The sequence below is a fragment of the Falco rusticolus genome, chromosome 14 (genome assembly GCF_015220075.1).
Source record: "Falco rusticolus isolate bFalRus1 chromosome 14, bFalRus1.pri, whole genome shotgun sequence".
Classification (NCBI taxonomy): Eukaryota; Metazoa; Chordata; class Aves; order Falconiformes; family Falconidae; genus Falco; species Falco rusticolus.
Window position 1 is genome coordinate 23725094 of NC_051200.1, and position 26853 is coordinate 23751946.

Sequence of the window (26853 nt, forward strand, 5' to 3'; positions counted from 1 at the left end):
TGGCTCACAGCAATAACACAGCAACAGCTCAGCTCTAGTGATAACTTCAATAAAATTTATTTGAAAGAAAGAGCAAACCACACCACAGATCACCACAGCATCCTTGACCCTGTTGCAGAAGGAGCTGCACAGGTGCTGAGTGAGGTACAGCCCTTCACACACACAGACTGAACTGCAGTGCAGGGAAGTTACGAGGACACTCTGCAGCACTTGGAAAACCTCCTAGCACAAGACACAAGATGTCCAATATCAAAGCACATTGCCTGGGGTGCAGAGAGCAGAAGGATGTGTCACAGCAAGGCTGATGGTGAGGCAACAACAGCCGTTGTCATGGTCCTTGATTGAGCTCTCACACCATGACATGTACAGCCCTGAATTTGTGTCTGTCCTATTACTCATCAAAAACAGCAATTCAAATCTAAAATAACATTTTCTTTTCTGTATTCACAACTGATTCACAAAAATGAGAAGATTATCTTTCCCCTTTAAGATTAATGATTTTAAAGGCTCACAGTTTCTTGGGAGACAATTCCCAACTCTGCTCTAGCAATGGAGCAAGACTGGAATCTGGCCTAAGCTAGTCTGCTGAGAAAGACCAAGTGGAGTTTTTCCTGGAGAGAAGAAAATAGAGTAAGTATCTCCTCTATCTCAGGGAACAGGAGTATTTTTAGAAGGACCTTTTTACTCTTGTTACTTGTCTTCAGACAGTTCAAAGGCTCCTTGGATCTTTCCTGGATGGATTTTTCCTTTACAGGGTGCTGAGGAGGACATATGAAGAGGTCAGTGCTCCAGCCTTCCCTCGTCAACTTCTAGAATTACAGTGTATGACTGAAATGACGCCGCCAAATCTTTGCTGTAGACAGTAATCCAGCCTCTGCTCCAAGCACACAGCCCAAAGTTTGTACATGGCTTTTATAGCTCTGAATTCTTTTTAGACATGAGTTTGAATCCGTCATCCAGGATGGACCTCCGATTGCGTCTTAACTTCTTTTGTCTCTCGAGATAGACAACTACTCCCAGGAGGAAGCAGGCGACCAGCAACAGCACTATTCCTGCAACAGCTAGAGTGATGACTGTGGCCTCAATCTGCCCTGGAGCCAACTTAGCTCCAAAAAGCATGATTTTCTGGGACTCATCCTTATCCTCAGGTAGCAACTCTGAGAAACAAACAAAAAGACAGTTCCAATGAAAGCCAGAAATACCACAACTGAAATGTTCCAAGAAATAAAAAGGGAGTCATAGAAAGACCTAATGCAATGAAAGCAAGTCAAAGGAGACCCAGCCACCATGCAGTAACAGATCCTCATCCCTGAGGTCACACAGAAATTTGAGAATGAATGGTTCTTTCCCTGAGCCATTCCATCCCAGGACCTCACCATGTCTCACAGGTATTCAGCCCAATCAGGAAGGCAAATTGAGGCTGTATGAGGAATCAGTGGCTGGGCTTGGAACAGAATGGAGATGAAAATGTGCATCTGGACCAGAGCTGCTCTGAGCTCCCCACACATGGCTGTTGTCCTAATCATCACTTTTTAGAGTGCACTTGCTCAGTCATGCCAGTGGCGAGTCACTTAAGATCCTGAGCTCTCTTGTATTTCCACACAGAGGCAGCAGCAAGCTCTTGAGAGAAGTGGCTATTTGCACAGGTAACAACTGTTCATCAAGGCTTTTGCCTGGTAAGCATATACAGGTTGATGCCCGAGTGTGGTATAAAACCAAATTATTTAATATTGTCACTACTGCTCCAAGACATTTCCTACTCTTCTTTACACTCATTTTGAGTGACAAAAACATCACAGGGAAGGAAATGACTAAAGTATCAGTAGAGAAAGACTGAAGACTTGTAAGGCTGTCTTTTCATCTGGCCCAAGCTGGCTCTGAAATCAGCTCAGCTGGATTTATTCACAGCAGCTGAAGGAGTTGTGGAAAAAGATGAAAAATCAGAAAATAGATCACCACCATAAACTATTCTGACTTTTACCCCAGAAAACTTTAAAGGGTTCTTATCTATTACTCCCCTTCTCCTTGATGCTGCTCAACCAAGTATCTTCTCACATCTGTTCTTTAAAATATCTGAAAGACCCAGGGCACGTGCTTAGGCTCTTTTCTTGGGGCAAGAACAGACCAGAAGGCAAATGTGCTTGTTTGCATGCTAACTGAGCTCCTTTAACTAGTAATGGTGAATGTTGAAATTCCTTAAACCACAGTCACTGACAGTCCAGGAAGGGAGGACAACTAATCTAAGACGCCCCTTGGGTTTTGAAAGGGAGAAGAAAAGTCTCCTCCTTTGCAATGCCATCCTTTAAAACCCTCTGAATCTCTGCCAGTTTCTAAGCTTGCACTCTCCTCTGAAGATGAATCCTTCCATCCATCCATAGCACATCTAACAGGATGCAAGACCACTAAACTTTTTCATCTAACATGGTCAAACAAGCCCAACAAGTGCAGCTTCCTTATTCTTATCATCAGAGCACAGACATTTGGAGGACAGAAACTAAACTGGAACCCTCCCTGTTATCCATCGGCAGCCAGGCCTCAGACTGACCCGCTGGCCAGCCTGGGAGGGGAGAGGCTGTAAGCAGCATTGATGCTCCTCCCTTCTCCTACAGATCTGAATCACCCTGCTGAGCAGAGATCTCCCTCCCTCCTCCGCCTCACACACACAGACAGTATTTAGCAGGGCAACACACACTGTACCTGCACTGTAGTGTATGACTTCAGGCTCTGGCTCTGAAAGGAAAGAAAAAGGGGGTGAGAAAGTGTTGGGCTGAACAGGTAAAGTCCAGAACATGGCACATTTGGCAAGGATCAGATCCAGAGGCAGCATTGTTTTCCAGGGTTTGCAGGTTTTCTTTTCTCCTGTCAATGCTTTCACTCTCCACATTACATCAAGAGTGGTTTTGTATTACCTGCTTCAAAAGCAGGCCCACTTCTGCTGCACAACCCTTTATGGCTTTCAAAGAAAAGCACAAAGTCTCTGAGCACGTGGTGGGCTGACGTGGCTGGCAGGGTTGCTCGCTCACCCCTCAGTGGGATGGGGGAGGCAATCAGAAGGGCAAAAGCAAGGAAAAAACGTGTGCGTTGAGCTAAAAACAATTTAATAAGTGAAGGGAAGGGGGAACAAACCCAAAACAAAACCCCCAAAAAACCCAAGTGACGCAAAAGCAATCAGTAGCCACCAGCAGACCAACGCCCAGGGAGTCCCTGAGTGACAGCTACTTTGGAAAAAGTCCCCCCCTATTTTTATTGCTGAGTATGATGTTATATGACATGGAATATCCCTTGGTCAGTTCAGGTCAGCTGTGTCCCTCCCCTGCCTCTTGCCCACCCCAACCCACAAGTGAGAAACATAGACCTTGATGTTGTGCAAGCACTGTTCACCAACAGCTAAACACTGCTATTATCAATTCTGTTTTGGTAACAAATCTAAAATACAGCACCATACGGGCTTCTAAGAAGAAAATTAACTCCATGGCAGCCAAACCCAGCATGGAATGTCACTCACCTCTGAGCAAGTTTCCTGGTGAAATGAGAAGCCTTAGGATGTGCATTTAGATTGCAGGTAATATTCTTTGTAAGAAAAGTTACTAGCTGATGACTGAACATTGTTTCTCAGATACAAGCTAAAATGAAACTCATAATAATAATGTAGGCAAAGTAAACCCCAGAAACCAATTTGTTATTAATTCCAGCTGCAGGTATTACCATATTCAAAGGGAACAACTTCAATTAGTAGTAGTTATCTGCTCAATTAAATGGCTACTTACAGTATGTAAAAGAGGTGTAAGTATGATGCAAACACTCAGAATTTAGCAGCAGTAGTAGAAAGTGCTGTTAGATGTTTTATGGTAGCAATCAGTGACAGCTCCTTACCTGGTCTAGGCAAGACTGTGAAGAGTATCTCCATACCAGCATGAATATGATCAGAGACATGACAGTGAAGCAGCCACGTACCAGGGTTCCCAACCAACATCTCCACCATCTCAAAGGTCCCAGGGAACAGATCCACAACATCTGCTCTGTAGCTTTTCCCGTTCTGTCAAAGGGAAGGGAGCCTGTCAGCCTGCAGTGCTCTGTGCATCTTTTCAGAAAGAAAATCCTGTCAGTGTCACTGGAGGCCACTACTGCAGTTTTTAAAGCTCAAAAAAAAAAAAGATTTCAAAGAGCAGCTCCAGGGCTGTAGCTGGGAAAGCAAACACACTCTTGTAATCTCTAATCCTAAAAAGGGTTAATCTAGACAGCACAGTACAGAGGCTCAGTGGGTCAGATTCGGATGTGTAAAATCACATCCCTTTCCTAACTGGGTGAAGGCACTGTAAAGACATTCAAGAATTCAAGTCCATCGGAGTCAGTGGTCAGCCTCTGCTTTATCAGCAGCAGGATATTCTTACCTTGTATATGAAGGTCTCAGCATGAAAATGGACTGTGTGGACATCAACCTCCTGACCCAATCCCAGCAGGTACCAGTTTACCCACTCTCCCTGGAACATGGTCAGCCCAGGCAAGTTCGCATAAAGCCTCCCATTGATCGCTGTGCAGAAAGTAACATACAGGGAGAGTAGAAAAGGCTGTTACTGAAATGGTAAACATGCTGAACCATCTCAGAGGAAGAACATGCAGGGCAAATTAGATGCTACAAAGCTCACACAACACCAGTGCATCAGCAGTCCCCATATGACAGTCCCCCAAAAGTTTGCCAGTCTCTCTCCAGCTCAACTGCTTATCCGCTCTGTTAACAGATAGCAAAAGACTTGCATCCAAGCCATGCTGTAGCTCAGCTCAAATAAATCTCAAAAACTACCCTTTGATGAAAACCTGCAGTCAGTCAGCACAGGTGGTTGCTTCTACAAGTCAAGATGCATAAAACCAGCCTTCTTAGCCCTACAATAGGGAAATACATATCTATATACACATAAACCTTTGAACAATTTCCTTGCTGAACAATCAAAACGGGTAAATCCTGCCAAAGGGCAACCCTGTCATTCTATGTCTCATGCTGGCTGCACTCATTACACTCTGATCACTGATAAAATCACTACATGGCAGGACTTTATTTCACAATTAGCACAGCCAGAAGGAAATGCAGAAAAGGGACTAAACAGTGAGTGAGCTGATTGCAATGGCACATACATGGAAGCTTTCACACTCTGGTGACAACAGAGGGAATAAAGCTGAAAGAGACATGATCTGAGGGCAGCAACACCCGTGTTTTACTCCCATATCTGCCATAGGCACTTCATGTAGCCAAAAACAAGCATTCAACTTCAGCACATTGGTTTTGCTAGCTATAATATTGGTTAACAATTATAACTTCATGGACAAGTACAGCTGGAGATTCTTTATATCACCTGTACAAAACCAGTAGTAATAACAGTACACAATGCATTCTTGTCTCCACAACTGCCAAGGGACTTGTTCTGCTGAGAATATTTAAATAGATCCAGATAATAGTATGGAGAAAAATAATCATAAATAACATATTAATTTAGAAAAGTGTGCTCACCCTCCTATGGTAGAAATAGCTTTTTGGTAATCAGCTAAAACAATTGAGCCATGTATTGCAGCCACATAGTTCAGCCAATTAATTTGAGATCTAACATATTCTAACGGTCCCAACACAAACAGAATGAAATTAATCTGACAAGTTAATTTCACATTTTATTTCTTGCCCTGAGTTACTCAGACACATCCGAGAATAACCTCTCTAATCTGTATCTTGCTATTCCTCCCAACAGGGACAGCCATAACTATTAGCCTTCATTGTAGATCAAAGATTTGTGCTGTATACATGCTGCAATACGGAGAACAGAAGACAGCTTAATTCTGTTTGTGCCACTGACAACAGGAAAGGATGAGGGCATTCACTAGAAGTCAGGCTCCTGGCTTTTGGGTGAATGACTACTTATAGACATCACAGAGTCAACATCAACTTTGCATAGAGAGTAATGGGTCCTCAGGTACCTAAAAGGCATTACCATGCATTTTGTTGCTTTCCACAAATTTGTCATCCAGCAGGTTGATGTCCTTGTGATTTCCCTTACTGTAATGTTCCACATTCTCCTCCAAGTACCAAGACTTATTTTCATCAAAAACCAGGAAGAGCAGAGCAAACTCCCTCTTTACATCCTTTCTGATCCCATTGGACTGCAGTGCCCCTCTCCGGCAGACCTTCAGGGGTCCAATCAGACCGCTGTACATATCCTAATCAGAATGAAGGAAAAAAATAATCTCTGAGGCAAAGATCTTCTAATCCTCTCTTTTGTATGCAGCTCTTTGCCTTTCAGCAACTGTATTTTCTGTTCCCTGTATCAGCCCTCTTAAAACAAATGGTGCTACTGTGCAAGTATTCTCACTTGAACATCAGCAACCAAAGCACAAGAACAGAGACTATACATGCTTGTATGAATGCAAATCCAAAAGTCATAAATATGAATGGATCTGTGACTGCAAAAACATCTGCAAACATCTGCAACTTGAGATAAAAAGGGAAGGATCTCTGGGTTGAATGTGATTGTTTATTGCAGGATCCTCCAAGGTTGTTTCCCTGTGAAATCAATGCTATGACAACTGATTCTAGCAATGCTCAAATCTTCCTGCTTTATCCGTGGGGCCTAATTTTGGGAATTTTGGATAATTTCTGCCTTTCTAGTTTAGCCCTATGGCTCTCACCAGTAGAAACCATGACTGACTGGGAGATGTTCTCAATATCCTGCAAGTAACTGAAGGAGGGCTATTGTCAATGCAACAGTGGAATTGTTTTATGAAGGCTTGTGTTAGGAAAAAATAAGGACAAACATCCACACAAATCTGGAGGATTTCCTCTCCCATTAGAGTGTCGGACTGCTACCTTTCAGCTGGACCAATCCCTGAATTATATTCAGCTCACATTGTTTTCTGGAGGGCATTAAAAATGGCCTAATTGGGCTTTTCTGGTTCTAACTTCTGTTTTACCTTTACTGGGTCCACCGTGGAGTAGTAGATCCAAGGAACACAGGCTGAATCATTTGGCCCTGGACCAGCTCTCTCAGGAACTTCCCATCGGTAGGTCACAATGTTGCCTGTGCGACAGAGAAGCACCACTAACACCAGTGTGATACACACACTTGCCGGTCTGCTGAGCAGCATGCAAAGCAAGACAAAACAAGACCTTGTCTCCAAAGTGCAAATTCAATTCTGCTTGCATCAGACATTGCATCTTCTTTCCCCAAACACTCAAAGAGCAGGATGGAAGCTCCCCTTTCACAAGCAAAGCAGAGGGGTCACAGGATGCACATACTATCTGGTATCAGCACAACTGTTTTATCTGCCATCTCTGAAGGTGGACCTGACCAAGGAAGTTCCACCTCTTCAGTACAGATGGAGCTTGATGATCTTTCCTCTTTGAGGTATATCTATGATGCTCATTCAATTTGTTTTCAAAATTAATATTTTGCACACTAGCAATACGTGTCAAAGACAGGGCCCAACTGAAAACCTGTTTGTTGCTTAGACAGCCTGTGCAAGTTGAAGGGGACCAAAAATCACAGTCCAGATGCCAATTTCTGTAAAACAGAGCTATGATTTCAGTCAGAATCCTGGCATTCCTCCTATTCTGTACTATTTTCATGCCATTGTGCACATCACAAAAAAAAAGCATAGGTCCCAAAGAAGAGGGGCAGGCTTCCTCCACCATGGGCAGTCAGCCCAGAGCTACCAAGGACTGACTGAGATGTGAACTGCCACCACCTCTCTTCTTCCTGCAGACAGGCCACACTCAGTCAAGGAGAAAAAAGCTGCACACAGAAAAGTTTGTGCTACACTTATCCTAGAAGTCAGAGCCGAGTATGAACTTCCAGGGCTGCCAATTCCCACACAAATGATACCATTAAAACCATGGTGAACCTGAAAGACCAGTTATTGTTAAGTTCCAGTTCTCTACCATAAGAAAACAAGTACTTTAAGCCTACTTAAGGAAACAGTCTAGCTACAGGGTAAAATTAGCTTCATAAGCCCATACAGGCATACAGCTGGAGACCAGTGACTTACCAGGGTTTGCTACTTGCAGCTGTCCTGCCTCTCTCTCCAGCACCCCATGTGCATGAACAGAGTAGGGCCGAGTGGCATTGTTCTTAAACACAATGTTGAGAATATCTCCTACTTCTGCCCACAGAAAAGGACCTTGAGATAGGAAGAATGTACTCTGAGACAAGCAAAATCCATCAACTTATCTCCTGAGGATATTCCCACCTCTCTCTCAACATCCTCTCACCACAATATATTCCCTTATAATATTTATGATGTTCCCCTCCCTCTTCTGGACCTTATCTCTACCCCACAAAAAGAACTGGAGGACAGTCCCAACTCAAGCAAGTGTTAGAAAACCAGACTGAGTTTCACAATGAGGTAAATGAAGGTTGTTATGCATTTTTAACTGTGCCCAGTACATCTAAGGCTTGATTTCTGAATACCACTATGCTAAACTCCGTATCTTGATCATTCCTTGCTGCTGGTTTCACAAAACACAGTAATATTCAATCTGGTCTGACAGCATCACAAATCGGAGCTGCAGCCTATTTTGAAGAGCATATACTGCCTCAGCCTTGCTGCTTTGCACCATAGTCCTGGGTTCATAACAGAGCTGTGCCTCCACAGACTTCCATCAGTCATCATAATGGGCTCCCCCACTTCCCAAGGCCTGCCTCCTTTTGCCCCAAAAGCATTTCTCTCACAGATTTTCACCTACATCTCTCAGACTGCCCTCTAGAAATCAGCAGTTCTACAGTCAGAGAAATGCAGACGTGAAAAATGCTTTGTCTGAGACAAAAGAAAACTAGTGCAAAGGCAGGCATGAGCAGCCAGCCTTTACTACAAGCTGTGTTCAGGGCTCTCTTCACTGCTGTCTCCAAAGCTGGCAGATGTGGATAGAAGACAGTCCAAGTTTCTCCTCGCTTGCAAACACACCAGATGCCTAATATCTAGGAGGCCTTCAGATTACAGCCCTTAGCCACTGAAGCTCTACAGTCCAAGTCCCACGGCTGTGTGAGTGGAAGATGTACCCTCTGCACGTATCCTTACCTAGTATCCCTAGGTGTTCATCACCATTTATCCTGTCCTTGGGGGTCTGGAAAGTACCGTCGGTGTACTCCCTGTAAACTGCTTTCTTGTACCTTGAGCCAAGCAGTCCGTTCTCATTGCTCAAAAATACATCGGCGTAGCTGAGAAATGCAGAATAGGTGCTGAGATACCCAAAAGCTCATGAGGAATAAACATCTAACTTGTGGCAGGGGTTCACTAGTTGAACGGGTTTCCCAGAGACCTGCCCTGGCTGCACAGGTGGGCACAGTGGTGCTGCAGCTCCATCAGCAGCACCTCCAGCAGGATCATGTGCACCAGGTCACAAGATGGCCAAGATACCCAATAGGCTTCACCAAGGTCTACTGAGAAACTCTGCCAACGGCTTCCCCAGAAGATGGGCACTACCTCTTTGCAGAATGGTTGTGCCGTTCCCTCTCCCAGCTTCGGTCAGGCATGTAGTCCCACACCACCTCCTCTGCCACAATGTAGTATGTCCGCACCCTCTTGTACTGAGGGGCAGGTGCAGGATCCCTTTTTCCACACTTGGAAACGGAATAGTGTTCCCTCATCCCAGCCTGGTAGTGATTGCTTGTCTGGCAGTAGATCTCAAAAATCCCTGAGGGAGGCAGCACAAACAAGGAAATCGGTTACTGTTAAAGGTTCTAGGAAACAGCTGCTTGCCATGCAGCACTTGTGACTTGGCAGGCTTCAGTATGTGTGTTTGTGTATCTATGCGTTTGTTTAGGGAGCTTGGTTGCCACAGGCCAAGATTAAAAGGGGTTGTTAAGAGAAATGAAGCAGGAATAGCACAAAAAAGTCCTACACAAAAACCATCTCTGTAGTCTTTCTTCTGCAATAACCAGCTTGAAACCAATAAAATGATATAACTGTGCTACCACTGCTGAGATGCTGATTAAGTAAAAGATCTAGCCTGCAAATGCTGAAGGGGAGGAGACAACTAGCAGCTGAGTCAGTCCATCACATTGTGTGATGACGACACAGTATTGTGTGCCTGTCCTGCAAACTGGGAAGACTGGGGCCTGTCAAACATGAATCTCTTCAAGCCATGGACAGGGGAATTAAGCTCTGGCAACTGTCTGCTACTTCATTCTAAAATACATATTTGCATGTTTCTATAGGTCACAAGCAGCAATGTCCATCGGGGCTGTTACTACAAATATTTAATAGAAAGTGTCAGCCGAGAGAATCAGTCTGGGACAGTATCCTTTTATCTCCTGTTCTTCTCCAGAATCAGATGCAAATATAGGAGCTGTGACCTTGTAAATGGGACCAAACAGGATGTTAAAGCACAGCTCACCCAGTGAGAGTTTACACTGTGCTTAAGAATCAGCCACAGGAGCAAATACTACAAAGAGAGACTTTTCCTGCTGCTACGTTAGATGTGCAGGCACTTACCATTGTTATCAGGTTGCATGAATGCAGTAGCAAATGTGTGAGGGAACAGGTTTACTGAATCTGTCCGCATCCCATTCATCTGCAGGGTATTTCCCTGAAACACAGCTCCATGAACATCTGCTTCACTGCCCAAGCCCAGAAGGTGCCAGGACACATTGTCTCCTTCACACACATTCAGCCCAGGCAAGTTACCAAACATGAGTCCATTGATAGCTGCAAAGGAGAGAACAATTAACTCTCTGCAGGTAGGCACCAGCCAAGAGATTCATTTTGCGCATACATTTTGACAGGGCAGGCCTGTCAGTGGAGATGCAGCTTGCTTGTAATTCACCCCCGAATATACTCAGAACATGCTTCCTGAGACAGCTGCGCTTCTTGTCCCACATCCATCCCACACCCCAGCCACTGCCCCCAGCCTCACCAGATTTCAGGCCAATACAACACAGCCATTCCAGCTTCCCAGCTCAATCTTTAGGTGAAAAACTGCCCCATGTCCTGCAGGTGCATTCCTGCTATATGCAGAACAGCATCAGGCCATACCATGCATCCTGTTTGATTCCTCGAAGCCATCATCCTTTTTCACAGAAGTCTCTTCCATCCTCAAATAGTACCTTATGTTTGCATTTAAATACCAGCTGAGGTTCTCATCAAACACGCTGAAGAGAAGGTAAAATTCTTTGTCGATCCCTTTCTATAATTACAATGATGGCTGTTAATTTTTAAAATGCACCAGTTAACTATCCTTACAGTTAAATCTATTTTGCCCAGTTCTCATGTTCCCCTTTATCTTAAAACTTGACTCACTGAAGGCCAGGGCTCCATTCTTTTACTCATGTTGAATGTTCCTCTTTTGTTCCATGAGAGGCACCACTTGTGGTTTTTGTTCCATGATATTTCATGAGTAAAGTGATCAAAATCCAGTCAAGGATATGAAATCATTGCCTCCTTCCCTCACCACCCCTACGCTAAGGTGCAGGTTTCACCGCCTGTCCAAGCCAGAGCTGAGATCAGAGCCCAGCCCACGAGACAGGCTGATGACTGTGTTCCACCCTTCTTTCTCCTATCACAGGCCTGGATTGGGAATTTTTTTGTTAGCCTAAATCCTTGAGAATGTTAATTCTCTTAAGAAACACATTCCAAAGCCTGGTGTGTTTCCCACTAGAAGATCACTGGTGCTGTCCAGACTCTTGCTCTGGCATCAGCTTCCTCAGCTGTGCCCAGGATGACAGCCTGCAGTGAGGGCTAAGCCACTCCCAGCCCACAGCACTTGGGTGCACAAGGAGTGGCTGTGCACCTCTCCCAATTAAGCATTCATTAAAAGGGTTGCCTCAAACTGCAGTCAGAATTGCTGCCCCAGGTAATTTTTTCCCCCATCCTACCTTTACCAACAAGTCTTCCTGTTTTGTTTACATCCTTTCAATATCTGCAAGTGTTTAATTATCACAGCTCCTTCACAGAGTGGCCTGTGTATATTCAGGATCCTCTCTGCTCACATTTCTGCCCTGTGTAACATGCTGATCTCTTCTGCACTCTTAATTTAGCCACATTGTGCCACCACTGTAAGTAAACTCCAGGGAGGTTCTCCTGGCAGCTGTTTTCAGCTGTCAGCCACTCCCTGATCCATACCACAGGCTAGCCAGGATGGCAGCAGGCTGTTTTTCTGCCGCCCACTGTCTTTCACAATAAGGCTCTACTAATCTGTCTTCCACTTCCCCAGCATATTAATTTACTGTCTTCCCTAGACTTACCGCCATGAGTAGACTATCCCTGAGTGAAAGTCCAGGAGGAAGCTCTGGCTGCCCTTCAGATTTCACCTCTCTTTCATCAAAAGCATAAAGACTGACATGCATTTTCACATGCTTTTTTGTAGCCAACTCTGCTTGAAAATGAACTGATCTTGCAGGAGAAATGAGGTTCTCCCAAGCCTCAAAGCACTGTACCACTCAAGCAAACCACCCGTAAGTGAAAATGTCTTTCCAATGTTTTCAAGACTGCATTTAATATTCCACATGCATCTGAAAGCAGCCTGCTATCCAAGTCTCAGGACAAAAGCAACCTATAAAAGTCACACCCTAGATACGGCTGTTCAGTCAAGTTAGAGTTTTAAAGCTGAGCCCAGAAACCATTTTAAAGGGCAGCCCCTGGGAGCCCAGACCACCAGCCTTCCCCATGAGACCCGCGCACCAGCTGTCCTGATGTTAACCTGCCTCGTGGCTTTGATTCGACTCTCCCATACTCATGCTATCGTACGTTTTTCTCATCAGGTTCCCTAACGTTTTCCTGATGCTTCCTTTCTCTACAAGAAAGCAAAGAACCTGATAAAAGTGTGGCGGGAAAACTTTTACCTGTTTGCCGTTGCTGTCCAAAGTGCCGGGCTTGCAGATGACCAGAGGCCCTACTAAGCCCGAACTGGGGTCTTTGATGGGATTTGCAGCTGAGCTGTACATCCAGGTCAAGCAGGGAGGGTCACTGGACGTGGGCCCAACATGCTTCGGCACAGTCCAGCGGTATGTGAAATTGTGTAGTGGCGCAACAGAAACTCCATTCTGGGACAGACCTTTAAAACAGAGGTTGGCATGGTTATTCTCAAGGTCTCTGTGCAAACTTGGTTACATCTTCTCACAAGCTGCATTCATACTGGGCTTTACTTCATTCATGTCACTAGACTACTGGCATCTTTGAAGTGTGATGTGGGTGTGTTTATAAGGCACACGCTGCCCTCAGTAAAATCCCCCAGTGCCATGGCAGAGATGGGCATGGCAATGGGAAATAGCACAGCAGATCCAGCTGCACCTGGCGAGATGAATGTTGGAAGCACATGGAGTGCACAGGGCACATTCCTCTGTTCATGGGGTCTACAAAAGCTAGAAATGGTCTGAGCTTTGTTTTACAATTTTCATCTGAAAAACAGCACCCTCCAGCACGCTCCCTGGGCACTGATTCAGTGGAAGGTCTCCATCAGTGGGGCCTCAGGCAGCTCATAGGAGCAGTCTGGCTTCCACCCAGCTCCTGAGCACATCCAGTCTTTCCTGGCTGCAGCAGGGGCCATGGAGCTCCTCCACCAGCATGAGCATTGAATCACTCAATAAAAAGGAGCCACAAACCATCATGGTACCGCATCCCTTCCCACGCCTTCCCATAGTACACTCCATGAGGCTGGATGCTGAAAGGCCAGGAGGCTTTGTTAACAAACGTCACCAGGATGGTGTCTCCAACTTCAGCTTTGATCACTGGACCTGCACAAATAGGAGAGAGCACGTCAGCCACAGAGCAACTCCCCAGACGACCAGGCAAACCACCAAAGCCGGGGGGAGCCTAAGACACAGGAGAGGGGGAAGTGCCAGCACTGCCGACAGCCACTCAGCCCTGACAGTGGGAGCAGGGCGCTGAGCAGAATCAACTGAAAGCTTTGGATTTGTGGCAGCAGAGGCTTCAGACCTTCACAGGAGTACAAAATGGCCAGATGTGCTGAAATGCCCTCAGGAAAGGGCTGTGTCTCTCACAAAGGCTGAGGGGGCCTCAGGTTGAAGGTGTGTGCCTCAGGCAGGCACATAAAGAGGGGTGCAGGATGCCCTAAAGCCCACCACTGTCTGTAGGCCACGGCCGCAGCCAGCCAGAAAGGAGCCATGAGTCTTTAATAAGCCAGTCAGTTCCCACCAGCCTGCAGACCCCCGGGCCCACAGCCCACTCCCAACAGCCATGAGAGGGGATGAGGAAAGCCATGCTGCTGCTTAGCTAAACCAGCAGACCCATGCCTGGATATGCACATCATTTAGGTTGGAAAAGACTTTTGAGATCATCAGGTCCAACCATTAAACCAGCATGGCCAAATCCATCACTAAACCATGTCCCTAGGTGCCTCATCTATGTGTTTAAGCACTTCCAGGGATGGTGATTCCACCCTCTCCGTGGGCAGCCTGTTCCAGTGCTTGACAACCCTTTCAGTGAAGAAATTTCTCCTGATACCCAATCTAAACCTTCCCTGGCGCAACATAAGGCAGTTTCCTCTTGTCCTGTCACTTGTTCCCTGGGAGAAGAGACCAACCCCCAGCCCAGCTCCAGCCCCCTCAGGCAGCTGCAGAGCAATGGGGTCCCCCCCGAGCCCTGTTTCTCCAGGCTGAGCACCTCCAGGGGCTCTCCACCAGACTGTGCCCAGCCCCTTCCCCAGCTCCATGCCCATGGCTGGACACACTCCAGCCCCTCGGTTTCTGTCCTGTAGTGGGGGGGCCCAGAACTGAACCCCACATTCACGGGGTGGCCCCCCCAGTGCCAGGCACAGGGGTATGGTCACTGCCCTCATCCTGCTGGTCACCTATTTTGGATACAAGCCAGGATGCCGTTGGCCTTCTTGGCCACACTCTTGATGTGCCTCCACATGCTCAGGTTCCCCAGTGGAGAGCACCTGAAAGCCACAGGTAACCATGGTGTCCCCCAGCCCTGCACCCCAGCAACTGCTACCTCGGGGCTTAACATCTCTTTTGCCTGGCACCCCAATTCCTCAGGGGAACCCCAAGCTGAGCCCTTTGTTAATGTACCACTCTCCTTCCACTGCAGGAGAGGGATCACCTCTCTGGCCTGGAGCCATGTCCCTCTCAGCTCCAGCAATTAAGACTTAGGGCTGGACTGCTCCTCACAGTTCAGAGGGACCCCATTAGCCCACTGGTCTACCACAGGGCAATCCCACTGCAACTGTTGCACCGATGAGGCTCCCTCTTCTTCTTCCCCATCTCTCCCATCCTGGATGGCCCAAACTCCATCCCCACTGTTCATTAAACACCTTGGGCAACTGATGTAGGCTGTAAAACCAACAGACTGAGAACAAAAGGCAAGCAACCTGCTGGGTGGTTGGTGGCCTGGATGGGCTACCCACAGTGGCTGGTAAGCACACAGGACTTTGGGCAGCACTGCAGCCAGCCACTGCGAGGGAGAGCACAGGGCAGGCTGCAGGGGCGAGCTGCAGGGTGATGGACAGTAAGGTGCCCACAGCTGGTGTGTCTAACAGCCTCATGAAGAAAAACAACAATGCTAACAGCCGACTACCCAGCCTTCCCCACAGTATAGCTTTGTGTAGTTTAGGGCAAGAATGGGCAGCATAAGCCACCAGTGCATGCCCATGCAGCATGGGCTGTCCACACCATGCCACATCACATTCAGCAGCTCCCTGTTCCAGAGCCTCATATCTCTTCTAGACACCCCAACCACTTCACCAAGTCTGCTTTAATCAGCCAGTTCAAATGAATTCATGTAACTCCAACAGATGTAACTTGTTTATCTGACCAGGGGTTTTAATCAATTAATCCTTCAGTGGTTTGTTTGTCAGTAGAAAATACCTATAATTTCTTTCTGCAAAGTCATATCTAAGTTTTCCCTCAGTCACCTGTTTTTCTGTAAGAATGTGGCTATTCCTGGCAACACTAACCCTTTTATCCACCCCGCCCCCCGACTCCCAAGGTCCAGCAGGATGCTGTCAGCTCATTGTGCTGCATCTCTCCTATGCAAACTCCACCATTTAACTTTTATTTAGCTTCTTATACTTCTTTTTCACTTTTCTCTGCTACTCTCTCCCCCATCTCCCAGTCTGTATTTTACTCCACATGCTCTCTCCCTTCTGTGGCCTCTGCTGGAATAGTTGTTGCTAATTTCTGGTGTTATTAAGTTATTAGTCACTGCTGATGCAGGAAATTGGACCACACCTATATGCCTCTAACATGCACATCACAGCCTTCACACACAATTTGTTTGCCTCTGCAGACTCCCCGTTTTCTTCTTTCATTCTCCTTCACCACCTTCCCTGTTAGCTATAATAAAGCAAGCAGCTGCTTAGAGGATGAAGCTTTCTGTGAGAAAGTGGGGTTTGTTGCATGCCTTGAAGATGTTCAGTCAAAAAGACATAACCAGGGGCTACTACTGGCCATTTAGCTCTATTTACAAATAAGACACTATGTCCCTCAGCCCTTACTACCAACCTCTGAAAACTGCCCTGGCAGAATAGTGGTTCTATGCTACCTTTCCACATCCTCAGTCTGCCCCCTCACCTTTGGGTGTAACTGCTGCAAAACACCTCCTGTGCCACTCACTGCACCACAAAACGAGAGGACAGTTACAGCTGTCTGGCACTCCTGACATTAGCACTGTTCTCACTGACACTGAAAGAGGATTTGTGTTACTGGATGATTCCTACCAAGTATCCCAAGGTGCTTCTCCTCTTCTGATTGCTGCTTTTCCTCACGGAAGCTCTCATCAGTATACTCCACGTACTTTGCCTTCCAATAGACTCCCCCAATTCGGTAAGTGCTACGCTTGAAAAACTGCTCAGCAGGTCTAAATGCAAAAAGCAAATATCAGGTCATTTCTATGAAAATCAGTCCTGTTATTCTCCTGCTCCCTTCCCCACACCCCTCCCCTTCAGCAGTGCCAGCAACATCTCCAAATCAAGCAGCTTTTCAGACAAGGACAGCATCTCTGGTTTGGAAAAAGCACAGCTTGTCTCTGAAGCTTTTTCATCCCACAGGCTCATCGACCCGTGTGTTCAGGGAGCACTTCTGACATGCAGCCCTCTCCCAGCTGAAACAGCCAGGTTTGATGGCACTGGTCTGAACAGCATTTCTATAGAAGATGTGCAAAAGAGGGCACTGAACAACAGTGCAGTAAAGCAAAAGGCAGTGCTTAAACACAGTTCAGAGGCCAGGGGACAACTGCAATCATAACTGAAAGAAAACCCCACACAACAGCTGGAAAGAGAGATTTATTTCCTCTGCTACCACCCTCTCCAAACATACAGACAAATGTAATATGCCTTGCAGGAAAGGAAGTTTAGTTACAAGGCCAGCTCACTGGTCTAAGGAGCTTTCAGTTCTAAGGTCTGCAAGAGAGTTGCTGCATGACTTTCAGTAAATTAACCTCTCTGCATTTCTACTTCCCCATCTGAAAGAGGCATATCCTCTCCCAACAGCTTCCCAGGGAAAGGAATGGAGGGAGAGGAACACCTTTGTTTCAGTTACTCAAAATCTGAATGGGGAAACCACTCACCAAGTACTATCACAACCATCTGACATGTGGGATGGAAGGTTGTCATCCAGGTCACTACATCTGATTTCCTAGAAATTGCTTGCTGCAGCAAAGCTACACTGAAGAGTATCTGCAGGCTAGCTCTGCCACCCTGTGTCTTCTGCAAGATGTGCTTTCTTAATGGTTCATCAATCATATGGATCTGTTCCTAGCTCAGGCACAGCAAGCAGAAATGAAACGTGGTGACAAGTGTGGCAGCTCATGTTCTACATAAGCTGGGACTCCTGGCATCTGTGGCTGAGACTACAAAACACAGCATGCTTCCACATGAAGTCCCTTGAGGTACCTAGTACTGCTCTTGGTACAGCCTACCTACAACAGCCCATGCTTCCAGGAGTGATCCACCTTCCCATGGAATGTACTCCATGTGAACTGCAGGCATGTATTTTGGCAAGAAAGAAATTCCATATTTTCCATAGCAGCCCCCCAAATACTGCCCTAGCCCATCAACTGCTGGCTTACCTGCCTGCCTCACTCAGCAGTTTCCCACTGCTTTGGTCGAGCCCTGAAGGTCCATAGTCCCACTGCACTTCCTTTGCAGCTATGTAGTATTTCCGAACTCTCCCTTCCAGGGTGGATGCTGGAGCTTGTCGAGAACAGGGCCGGACTTCATAGAGTGCCCCCATCCCAGCTATCCAAGACATGGCAAAAGACACATGCTTAACACCTCGCAGCCAGTCTGGCTAGGCAATGAACACAGTCCCACCTTCCTTTTCTATCACAGACTGGCTGTTTCTCCTCTGTTGTCTCAAAAGGCACACAGCTGGGAGAAGGGAATTGGGTGGTTTCCCCAGCAAGGAGTTTTTTTGCATTAGTGAGCAGAGCCACTTACCTTGCATATTGGATGCTACGGAAGTATGGACAGAAAGCAAACAGAGCCTTCTGCTACTCTCAGATGTACCATACAAGTGCCTCTCAGAGGGACTAGAGCTCTTCAGGCACTGCCTCATCCTAGCTTTCAGCTGTACCAAACTTACTGTCTTCACCACCTATCAACGTGGAACATCACACAATGGTGCAAGTCATCCCCAGTAAGCCTGGCCTGCACATTAATAATCAGTCCACCGCAATTTATAAAGACATATCCCTCCATTCACCTAAGGATGTTTTTAGTGGGAATGCTGCCCAAGGCACTGTCCCCTAACACACTGTACATCACAGGACCACACTGGGGGGGCGGGGGGGGGGGGGAAGCTGCAGGGTGCAGGACATACTCCAGCCTCTGCCTTACCTTGGATGTGATCATTGATCTGACAGCTCAGTAGCCATCTCCCGGGATTACTGGGGATCATGTCTGCTGTAACAAAAGTGGCTGGGAAGAGGCTGGCCACATCTGTCCTATGGCCTCGAATATTGAGTGTTTCTCCATGGAAGTAGGCTGTATGGACATCAATTTCATTGCCCATCCCAAAGAGATGCCATGAAACATAATCCCCAGCACACATCGTCACCTCAGGGAGGTTCCCAAACACGTAACCATTAATAGCTGCAAAATCAAGCAAGTCAAAATCAGAGATTAGAAAAGAGCCTTTCAGAGTACAGATACATTTGGAGGATAGACCTAACCAGAAATCCTCCTTCTCTTGTTCTGGAGAGCCCAGCTCCACAATTCACTCCCAAAATTAAGTGTATTCAAAATCTCCAAGCAACTTAACCAAGTCTCACTCAAGCCAAAGATTTATTGTGGTTTACACTTCTTTCTGGAGTTGTTGCACTGTCCCTGTGACACAGTTTAGCATGTGATCTCAGAGCTTGCTATCTCCCGTTTACCCACACAACAGCAGAATGCACATTTCAAGATACCAGACCACAGACACCCCTGGAGTGTCTGGGCAGAGTCAGCAGCTTCACAAAGGTGACACTGACCATGCATTTTGTTGCTGTCTTGGAATTCCTCATCTTCTTTGTCTACAGAGCCCGGATCTGTGCAGAATGATGCTATGTTCTCATCCAGGTACCAGCTTAGGTTCTCATCCACCACACTGAACATCAGAAAGAAATCAATGTCCACATCCTGGCGCCTCTGAGAACTGCCAGTCAGTATTCCTAGGGTGAAAAAGACAAATGAATACTCACCTATGCAGAAAATCAGACATCAGTCAAGGGCTCAACACACCAATAGAAGAGTCACTCTTACCACACAAGTTAGAGACAGATGCTTTCCCCACCATCCTTAGCACAGCTCACTGCAGAGTTCTAGCAAACTCACTTCTCTAATATATCCCTGCTAATACATTTCTCACTCCCAAGCATTTCTGCTGCTGCATGGATGAACTGCAACACCTTCAGTGTTCTTACTCCTGCTGAAATCAAACAGTCCCCCATTTTTTTTTTTTTAAATACACAAACTAGGTCTTGGACAAGATTCCTGCTTTTAATATGGATTCAGACAGCTCTCAAATCAAGATGCCTACAAGCCCACCTGCCCAGCCACTAAGGGATAAAGACAACATAACAACCAGAACACAGGTACTGAGGGCTGCATTTTCCCCTGAAGCTGGGAACTGCCCACCAGAGTATCTTATCCTATCCTTGTTCCAAGTCACCACAAAATCTTCACAGTATGAAACTGCAGCCCTCAGCTGCTTTCTATTTGGAGTTTTTACCTTTTTTACATGTAAGTAATGGCCCAATTAATCCAGATGCAATGTCCTTTGGTGCATCAACGTGAGAGTGGTAAATCCAAGTCAAGCAGTTTGGGTCATCAGCAGTTGGGCTGTGATCTTTAGGGACAGTCCAAGTATAAGTGTAACTCCCTCCTGGGAAAACAGCATCATCCTTCTTCTGATCCTGGGGGGACATATCAGGATACAGGGATCCTAGAACAATTGAGCAATCACAACATCCATTCAACAAAAGCAGAGATGCCCACACACGTAATCTTATACTGAGCTGCTCTCACTCAGAGCACTGCACATATACACTTGGGTAGCAAATTTCAAAGTGAGATTCACCATCCCAAGGCTGAAATAGTATTTAATCATCATTCCCTCAAAGAGAAACTGAGGCACAGAGCCATTATAAGGCAACCTGCCCAGTAAATAGTTCAGCACAAAGTCAGAAAGATGATTCCCATTCTGCCTATTGCTACTTTGCCTTCAGCTCTGCAGTGTGCCACAGTCAGCTCTCTACAACTGTCAGCTCTCTTGGGTTGCTTCAAACAGCAGTTCTTTGATCTCATACTTCACCATTCTTGTGAACTCCCTGAAGCTCATCACATTCATGACTTCTACTACAGCACTTCAAAAAATGAATATAGCTCTCTTCCTCCTGCACCTCTCTCCCACTAGCAAGCTTTGGAGGTTCTTCTAAAAATCAAGAAATCTGGGCTGTGTACCATATTGCCCAGGTCAGAAGACTACTCCCAGAGCTGTGAACCTGCCAACCCAACATCAGCTGACTTCACTAAACACCTAAATGCAGTTGCTGGAAAGCTTTCGGCTAACCAAGTCTGTGGCTTTACAGTGCATATACTCCTAAGCTCCCATCAAGAAAAAATTGTCTCCTTTATGGCAGTGGCTCATTTACCTTCAGAGTCCTTTTCATAGAAAACACCATGAGGATGGATTGTATACGGTCGACTAGCAAAATTTTTTAAGTGTACTTTAATGGTATCCCCCACTTCTGCTCGGATGATGGGCCCAAGGAACCCCAGCCAGCCAGGTTTGGGAATCTCAGTGGTGTACGTGGAGTCTGTGTGTTGCTTATAGACAGATTTCTTGTATGTGCTTCCCACCCTGTCTTTCCCAGGATGGAGGAATGTTGAGGCCCTGCTGTTAAATTCAGAAAAGGGAGAGACACCATGAGTCATACATTATATAAAACAGCTGGTCAATAACACAGTAGAGTGACAACAACACACAGCTTTTCCAGGTAAGCCCAAAGGCTTTGGCAGTACAGAGGACCATCTGTGCTCTACCCTAGCATGCTTTAAGTCATGAACTTTCTCCTCCCACTCCTCTGGCTGCTGTGACACAGGTAGCACAGCCCTCTTGAGAAACAGGCAGTACCAGCCATTAGGCTTGTCTGCCTTCCAAGCATGTGAAACAACAGGGAGACATCAGCATGTTACCACCTTGGGTAACGCCTGGGACCACAGCCACAAGTATGGCCAGACACCTGCTGCCACGCACAGCCCCATCCCCAGTTCTCCACAAATAAACAAAGTGCACCCCTGAACTGTGCCATTCCTTGCAAACAAGGAATGGGAAGGATGGTGCCTCCCTGACATTCACATGTGGTTGTCACAGGGAAGACCGAAGCCCTTCTCGTGCCAGCTTCAGCCTTCATTAGGCTTTTAGAAACTTACTTCAACACCTTCATGGCATTCACAACTAAATCACAAGAGGCACGGGGGGGGGGGGGGGGGGGGCAGATCTCCTGAGCTCTCTGGCCAGAATTCACAGTCTAAAAGATCATTTTTCACTTAACAGATTCTGAGTTACTTGTAAAATAGCAGACAAGTCAGGCAGGCACGTACCCAGCACATAACCAGCTTCCAGAGTTAAAACCTCATACAGGTACTAAAGTTCAACTCATGAGCGTATTTGCTCTTTATGACTAATTCTTAACAGATAAAGAGATGAATCATGGTCCAGGCATGAGTGGGACCAGCTAAATGAGAGCTGAGGTTACTCCTCCTACTTGCCCATTACTGTCAATCACTGCACAGTAATACAAGTAGCCCTGAAACAGGCAAACTAAGCGCGTACCGCCAGAAGATGAAAAGTGAAGACCAAAATATTAAGCATTGCCCTTGCCATTCAAAATCGCGAAGGGCTGGGCTCTAGCTATACAATCCCTGCAGCCACTATTAGGCAAGAATGCACAGATAATTCATACTTCATTTTATAGATGTGCCTCTTTTTCCATCCCACATAGTCCATTTCTTCCCCCAAAAAAAACTTCAAGCATTTTTACTATCTCTGTCATTCATATCACCATCACAACTTTTTCTTATTGCTAGCAATTTGGTTTCTACAATCATTGTACAAATAAATCTCATTAGCTAATTGTTTGCTGTGACAGAACAGCTTTTAAATTGCTTTTAAGTTTAATAGCCTTGAATTTCATTTCCTTCTCTTCATGTATTATGAGATACAGCAAACAAAACCCAACGGCATTTGTTATCACTGCAGGAGTCAGTGATAACATCTTCATTAATCTTGAATTCTGGGGGGTTTCCTTTTCTGTGAACTAATTTAAGTCTATTCAGCAGCTTCAGAGAACTAACTTTTCCACACTAAATTGACAGACCTTGATGTTTTTCTGTGAACCCTTCCTACTCCTGCTGCGCTGTTTCTGAAAGGTATGTATAAATCCAAGTGTTATTTATTACAAAGAGGTAAATGACTAAGAACAGGTCAAGAAATACAGGTTATTTGCCAGAGAGAAAATTTGGGGGGCAGCAAGTAGGGGTGGCAGGGAGAAGCACAAATGCCTTTAAAAGGCTTTGGAAAGCTATATAAAAACAACCAAACAACAGCCACCAAAGAAAAAGGTTTGGCATTTTGAAACCTAAAACCAAAACCTGTTTTTGTAGTGACTCAAAGTAATTATTGCAGTTTCCAGATTTACTTTTGCAAAAAAAACCCCCACAAAACATTTTTCAAACAACCCCTAAAATTTCCAGCAGAAAATTCCATTTAAACAAAAACAAGCCAGCTCTGTAAAGTCATTTACATCAAGGCAAAAAGTCATCATGCCCCAGGATACACCAGCTAATCACCAGCTGGAACTAAGAAAAATGAAACCCCAGGGCAGTGTATTGCACAATCTGTTCTATTACAGAGCATTGGTACTTCTCTCTCGAGTACAGGCACTGGATGCTCCACTAAACTGACCATTTATTTTCCCACTGATACAGTTCCTATGTTCCTATCATAAAACAAATTAAATATTAAGCTCAAAGATCAGGCATCTATCAGATCACGTCTCTCACTTGCTTAGATGCCTCAGAATACTTGCATGAAATTACTCACAAAATTCCTATTTTAAGCCAGTACCAGATTCAACTCCGACAGAACTAAACATACAGGTTATGTGCAATGCTCTGGTTAGAGAGTACGTTCTTTCCTGTTGGAGCATAGTTCCAGTCCACCTCATGGATCCCCAGGTAATAGACTCGGGTGACACCTCCAGCAAACAAGGGTCGCAGCACATGGATGTAAAGCAGCAACAACCAAAACAATCCCATCGTAACCTGAAGTGAAGGCACTTTTGGAGGTTACACCTATTTGGGAGAACAGAACAACAAAGGTAATGAAACACAAGTAGAATATGACCAAATGGTTTGAAGGTACTGGACATTCTGAGAGGGTCTGAAGAAATTAGGTAGAAGTCCTATTGGGATCATTATTCAAATATCCAAGAAAGAAATCACTCCCATAACAAAATTAATGCACAAGGTGGGTGAAGATAATGCCTTGCTAATCAGCCCCCAATACAAAACATCCTTATCTCGTAACAGTTTAATTAACCTTTGGTTTTGTCTGTAGTTGTCTTCCAAATGCTTTGCTTCATAGCACTAAGAAGATACTGCTCATTCAGTAAGCTTTCACACCGCAGGAGACAAGGTCAGCAGATTCACAGCAAGCACTATGTTAGCAGAAAAGGCACCTGTACTAAGACCAAAAGGCACTTGGACTAAGTACCTTCCAAACATGCTGTACTATCCTCAGAAGCTATAGTAATAAAGTATTACTTATTCCAGTCATTAAATTGAGAAGTTGAGAGACAGCAACTCTCAACTTGGAAAAACCTTTTTTCCCTCCTTTCTCAAAAAGGGGCTGTAGGGATCTCTCTAAATCCACGATGGTTTTGATCCATCAGCACAGTATAGCCCTGCTCCAGCAGCAAGCCCTTCAGAAGGACCTGTCGCACACCTGAAGCGGCTCAGGCACAGAACAGCCCCCTCCCATGCAGCGCACTACAGAGCAGTGATGATGGCAGTGCTTGCTCTATCCTGCTGCTACACACTGTCTGCTAACCTCACCAACCTCATTCCCCGCTACCGCTGCTCCAGGAACCAGTGCTGTTCAGAGAGGTGAAATACCTGCACAGACCAAACTCCATGCTTTGCGACCTCTTTATTGGCACAGAACGAGTGGGAGAGCTGTGCTCATGATCTTTCGCACACACACACCATACTAGCAAACGGCAGCGGTGAGAGCAATGATGAAAGACAGAGCCAGTGGCACCAGCCCTCAGCCTGAAACCTCCCATCCTGCCAGCACACACCCTGCTGGGAAGGGCCACAGGGATGCTTCCAACTCAGCTGAAGCAGCAGCCTTCTTGTCAACGTAGGTCAAAGTACATAGGAGCAGTTTTCCAGGGAAAGCACACCCAGCACAGCCAGCCTCAGGGACTGGTTGCCGCTGAGCCCTGGGGGTTAGTGCAGGCTAATCTTTATGTTCTCTTACATTGACAGGTTTTGTAAGCAACACCAAATCCTAGAAAAGGACAAAGCTTAGACTTTATACCAAGGGCGAACAGTGAATCTTAAAGTTGGTTGTGAAAACTGCCTACTGAGACAAATTAGATAAATCAGACAAAACCAGAAGTCATGGCAATCTAAATGCCTTGTGAACATGCTCTGGTGTTGAAAAGAAGTCTTTGGGACAGCCTTATGGAGGCTTTACAAAAGTTCCTGTCCAGACCTCAGGCTAGAGGTGGATCACAACATTACATGTACCTCTGCAGCAATTTTAGGGAACGGCAAAACATCACTCAAGGAAGGCTCAACAGGCTAGACTAATCCCACTCACACATTCTCTTCACAGACTAACGCCATTTAGTTACTCTGCTAGTGCAAGATGAAGGAAATCAAGTTTAAATTATTTTCCAAAAAGTCAGTTTTTCTTTGAAATATCACAGAATGGTCAGGGTTGGAAGGGACATCATCAAGAAATATATGGCTTGATTAAGGAAAAAAAGGAAAAAACCCAAACCCCAAACTCTGTACTACATTCGTCCCTGAACCTTAGTACTCTATAGCAGAATCCTCACTCCCAAGACTCGCCTTTGCCGATTCACTGACAGCACAGGAATTGCGAAAGCAGCGCTGCAGGACGGGGAAGATGCAAATGAGTGAGACACAAGGGACCAACAGGAGACCCCACCTCTGACCACCCCTCCAGGCCCACAAAACCCCTCAGTGCCACCCTCTCAGAACTTAGTTCCTCCCTGTTGGGCTTTTTTAATACATATATATTTTTTTTTTTACACGGCTTAATAGTTCCTTTGACTAACCAGCTTCCATGTTACCAAGGCAGACAGGCTGAGGGGCGGGTTCTTGCCCGACCCCTGACTCCTGGCGAACCACTGCCCAAGAAAGAGGGGAGCAAAGTGCTGGGGGGGGGGGGGGGAAAGCACGGCCCCCCACCTGCCCCACCTCACCCGGCCCCCTGCCCGTCCTCCCCCGCACCTGCCCCCCCCCCCTCACCCGGCCCCCTGCCCGTCTTTCCCCTCACTTGCCGAGCGGGGCCGCAGCCGGCGGGCATCCCCGGCGCGGGAGCTGCAGGGCCGGGACGCACAGGTGCCCGGGGGACAAAGTCTGGGCTGCAGAAAGGGCCGGCGCGGCCCCGCCCGCTGCCCCCGCCCCGGTCGCCCCCACTCCAGGGCCCAGCACCGCCCACCCCCCCCCGCCCGCCCCGGGCGCCCCCGGTCCAGGGTCCAGCGACCCCGCCCCGGGCGCCCCCGCTCCAGGGCCCGGCGACACCCCAGCCCCAGGCGCCCCCGCTCCAGGGCCCGGCGACACCCCAGCCCCAGGCGCCCCCGCTCCAGGGCCCGGCGACACCCCAGCCCCAGGCGCCCCCGCTCCAGGGCCCGGCGACACCCCAGCCCCAGGCGCCCCCGCTCCAGGGCCCGGCGACACCCCAGCCCCAGGCGCCCCCGCTCCAGGGCCCGGCGCCCACCCCCACCGCCCGCGGGGACTGGGCCGCCCCGCCACACACCTGCAGGCCGCGCACACGAAGCCCGGGCCGCGAGACACCCACCAGGGCCTCCCACGGCGCGCGCCTGCCCGGCCTAGCCCCGAGCTCAGCGCCCCGTGGCCTGCCCGGGCGGGGACTCAGCCCCCCGGTACGGTGAGCCCTGGCAGCGCGGGGCAGTGCCGGAGCTGCGGCACGTGGGTGCCGGCACCTACCGACGGGGCGGCTAGGGCGGGACGCGGGCTCTCCCCAGGGACACAGCAGGCGCGGCGTCGCGCGGCGGCCCCTTTAAGGGCGCCCGGCGGTGTCACGGGGCCGCGCTCCCCGGGGAGCACAACAACAGTCACGCTCGCAGTCGCCGGGCCGGGCGGCGAGGGGGCGGGGC

At 47.2% G+C, this 26853-nt stretch overlaps 1 protein-coding gene across 5 annotated transcripts; it reads right to left on the reverse strand.

The window, feature by feature from the left end:
• Positions 1-33: 33 nt before the first annotated feature.
• Positions 34-26817, reverse strand: HEPH (hephaestin). Of its 5 annotated transcripts, none has more exons than XM_037407921.1 (21): positions 26684-26817; positions 23574-23770; positions 21067-21308; positions 20145-20357; positions 19405-19584; positions 18770-19024; positions 18001-18169; positions 16652-16791; positions 13575-13706; positions 12816-13027; positions 11011-11161; positions 10471-10683; positions 9460-9670; positions 9055-9194; positions 8026-8157; positions 6952-7058; positions 5976-6201; positions 4392-4531; positions 3874-4036; positions 2698-2730; positions 34-1157 (listed from the first exon to the last, which is right to left on the reverse strand). In XM_037407921.1, exons 2-21 carry the CDS (start codon positions 23732-23734, stop codon positions 913-915), a joined length of 3465 nt encoding a protein of 1154 aa, XP_037263818.1. In that variant the 5' UTR covers positions 23735-23770; positions 26684-26817; the 3' UTR covers positions 34-912. The 5 variants fall into 5 exon arrangements, with proteins under 5 accessions (XP_037263818.1, XP_037263815.1, XP_037263816.1 ...); XM_037407918.1 differs by having other exon boundaries at positions 21067-21311; positions 26684-26816; XM_037407919.1 differs by lacking the exon at positions 26684-26817 and adding an exon at positions 26493-26673 and having other exon boundaries at positions 21067-21311.
• Between the last annotated feature and the right edge of the window lie 36 nt (positions 26818-26853).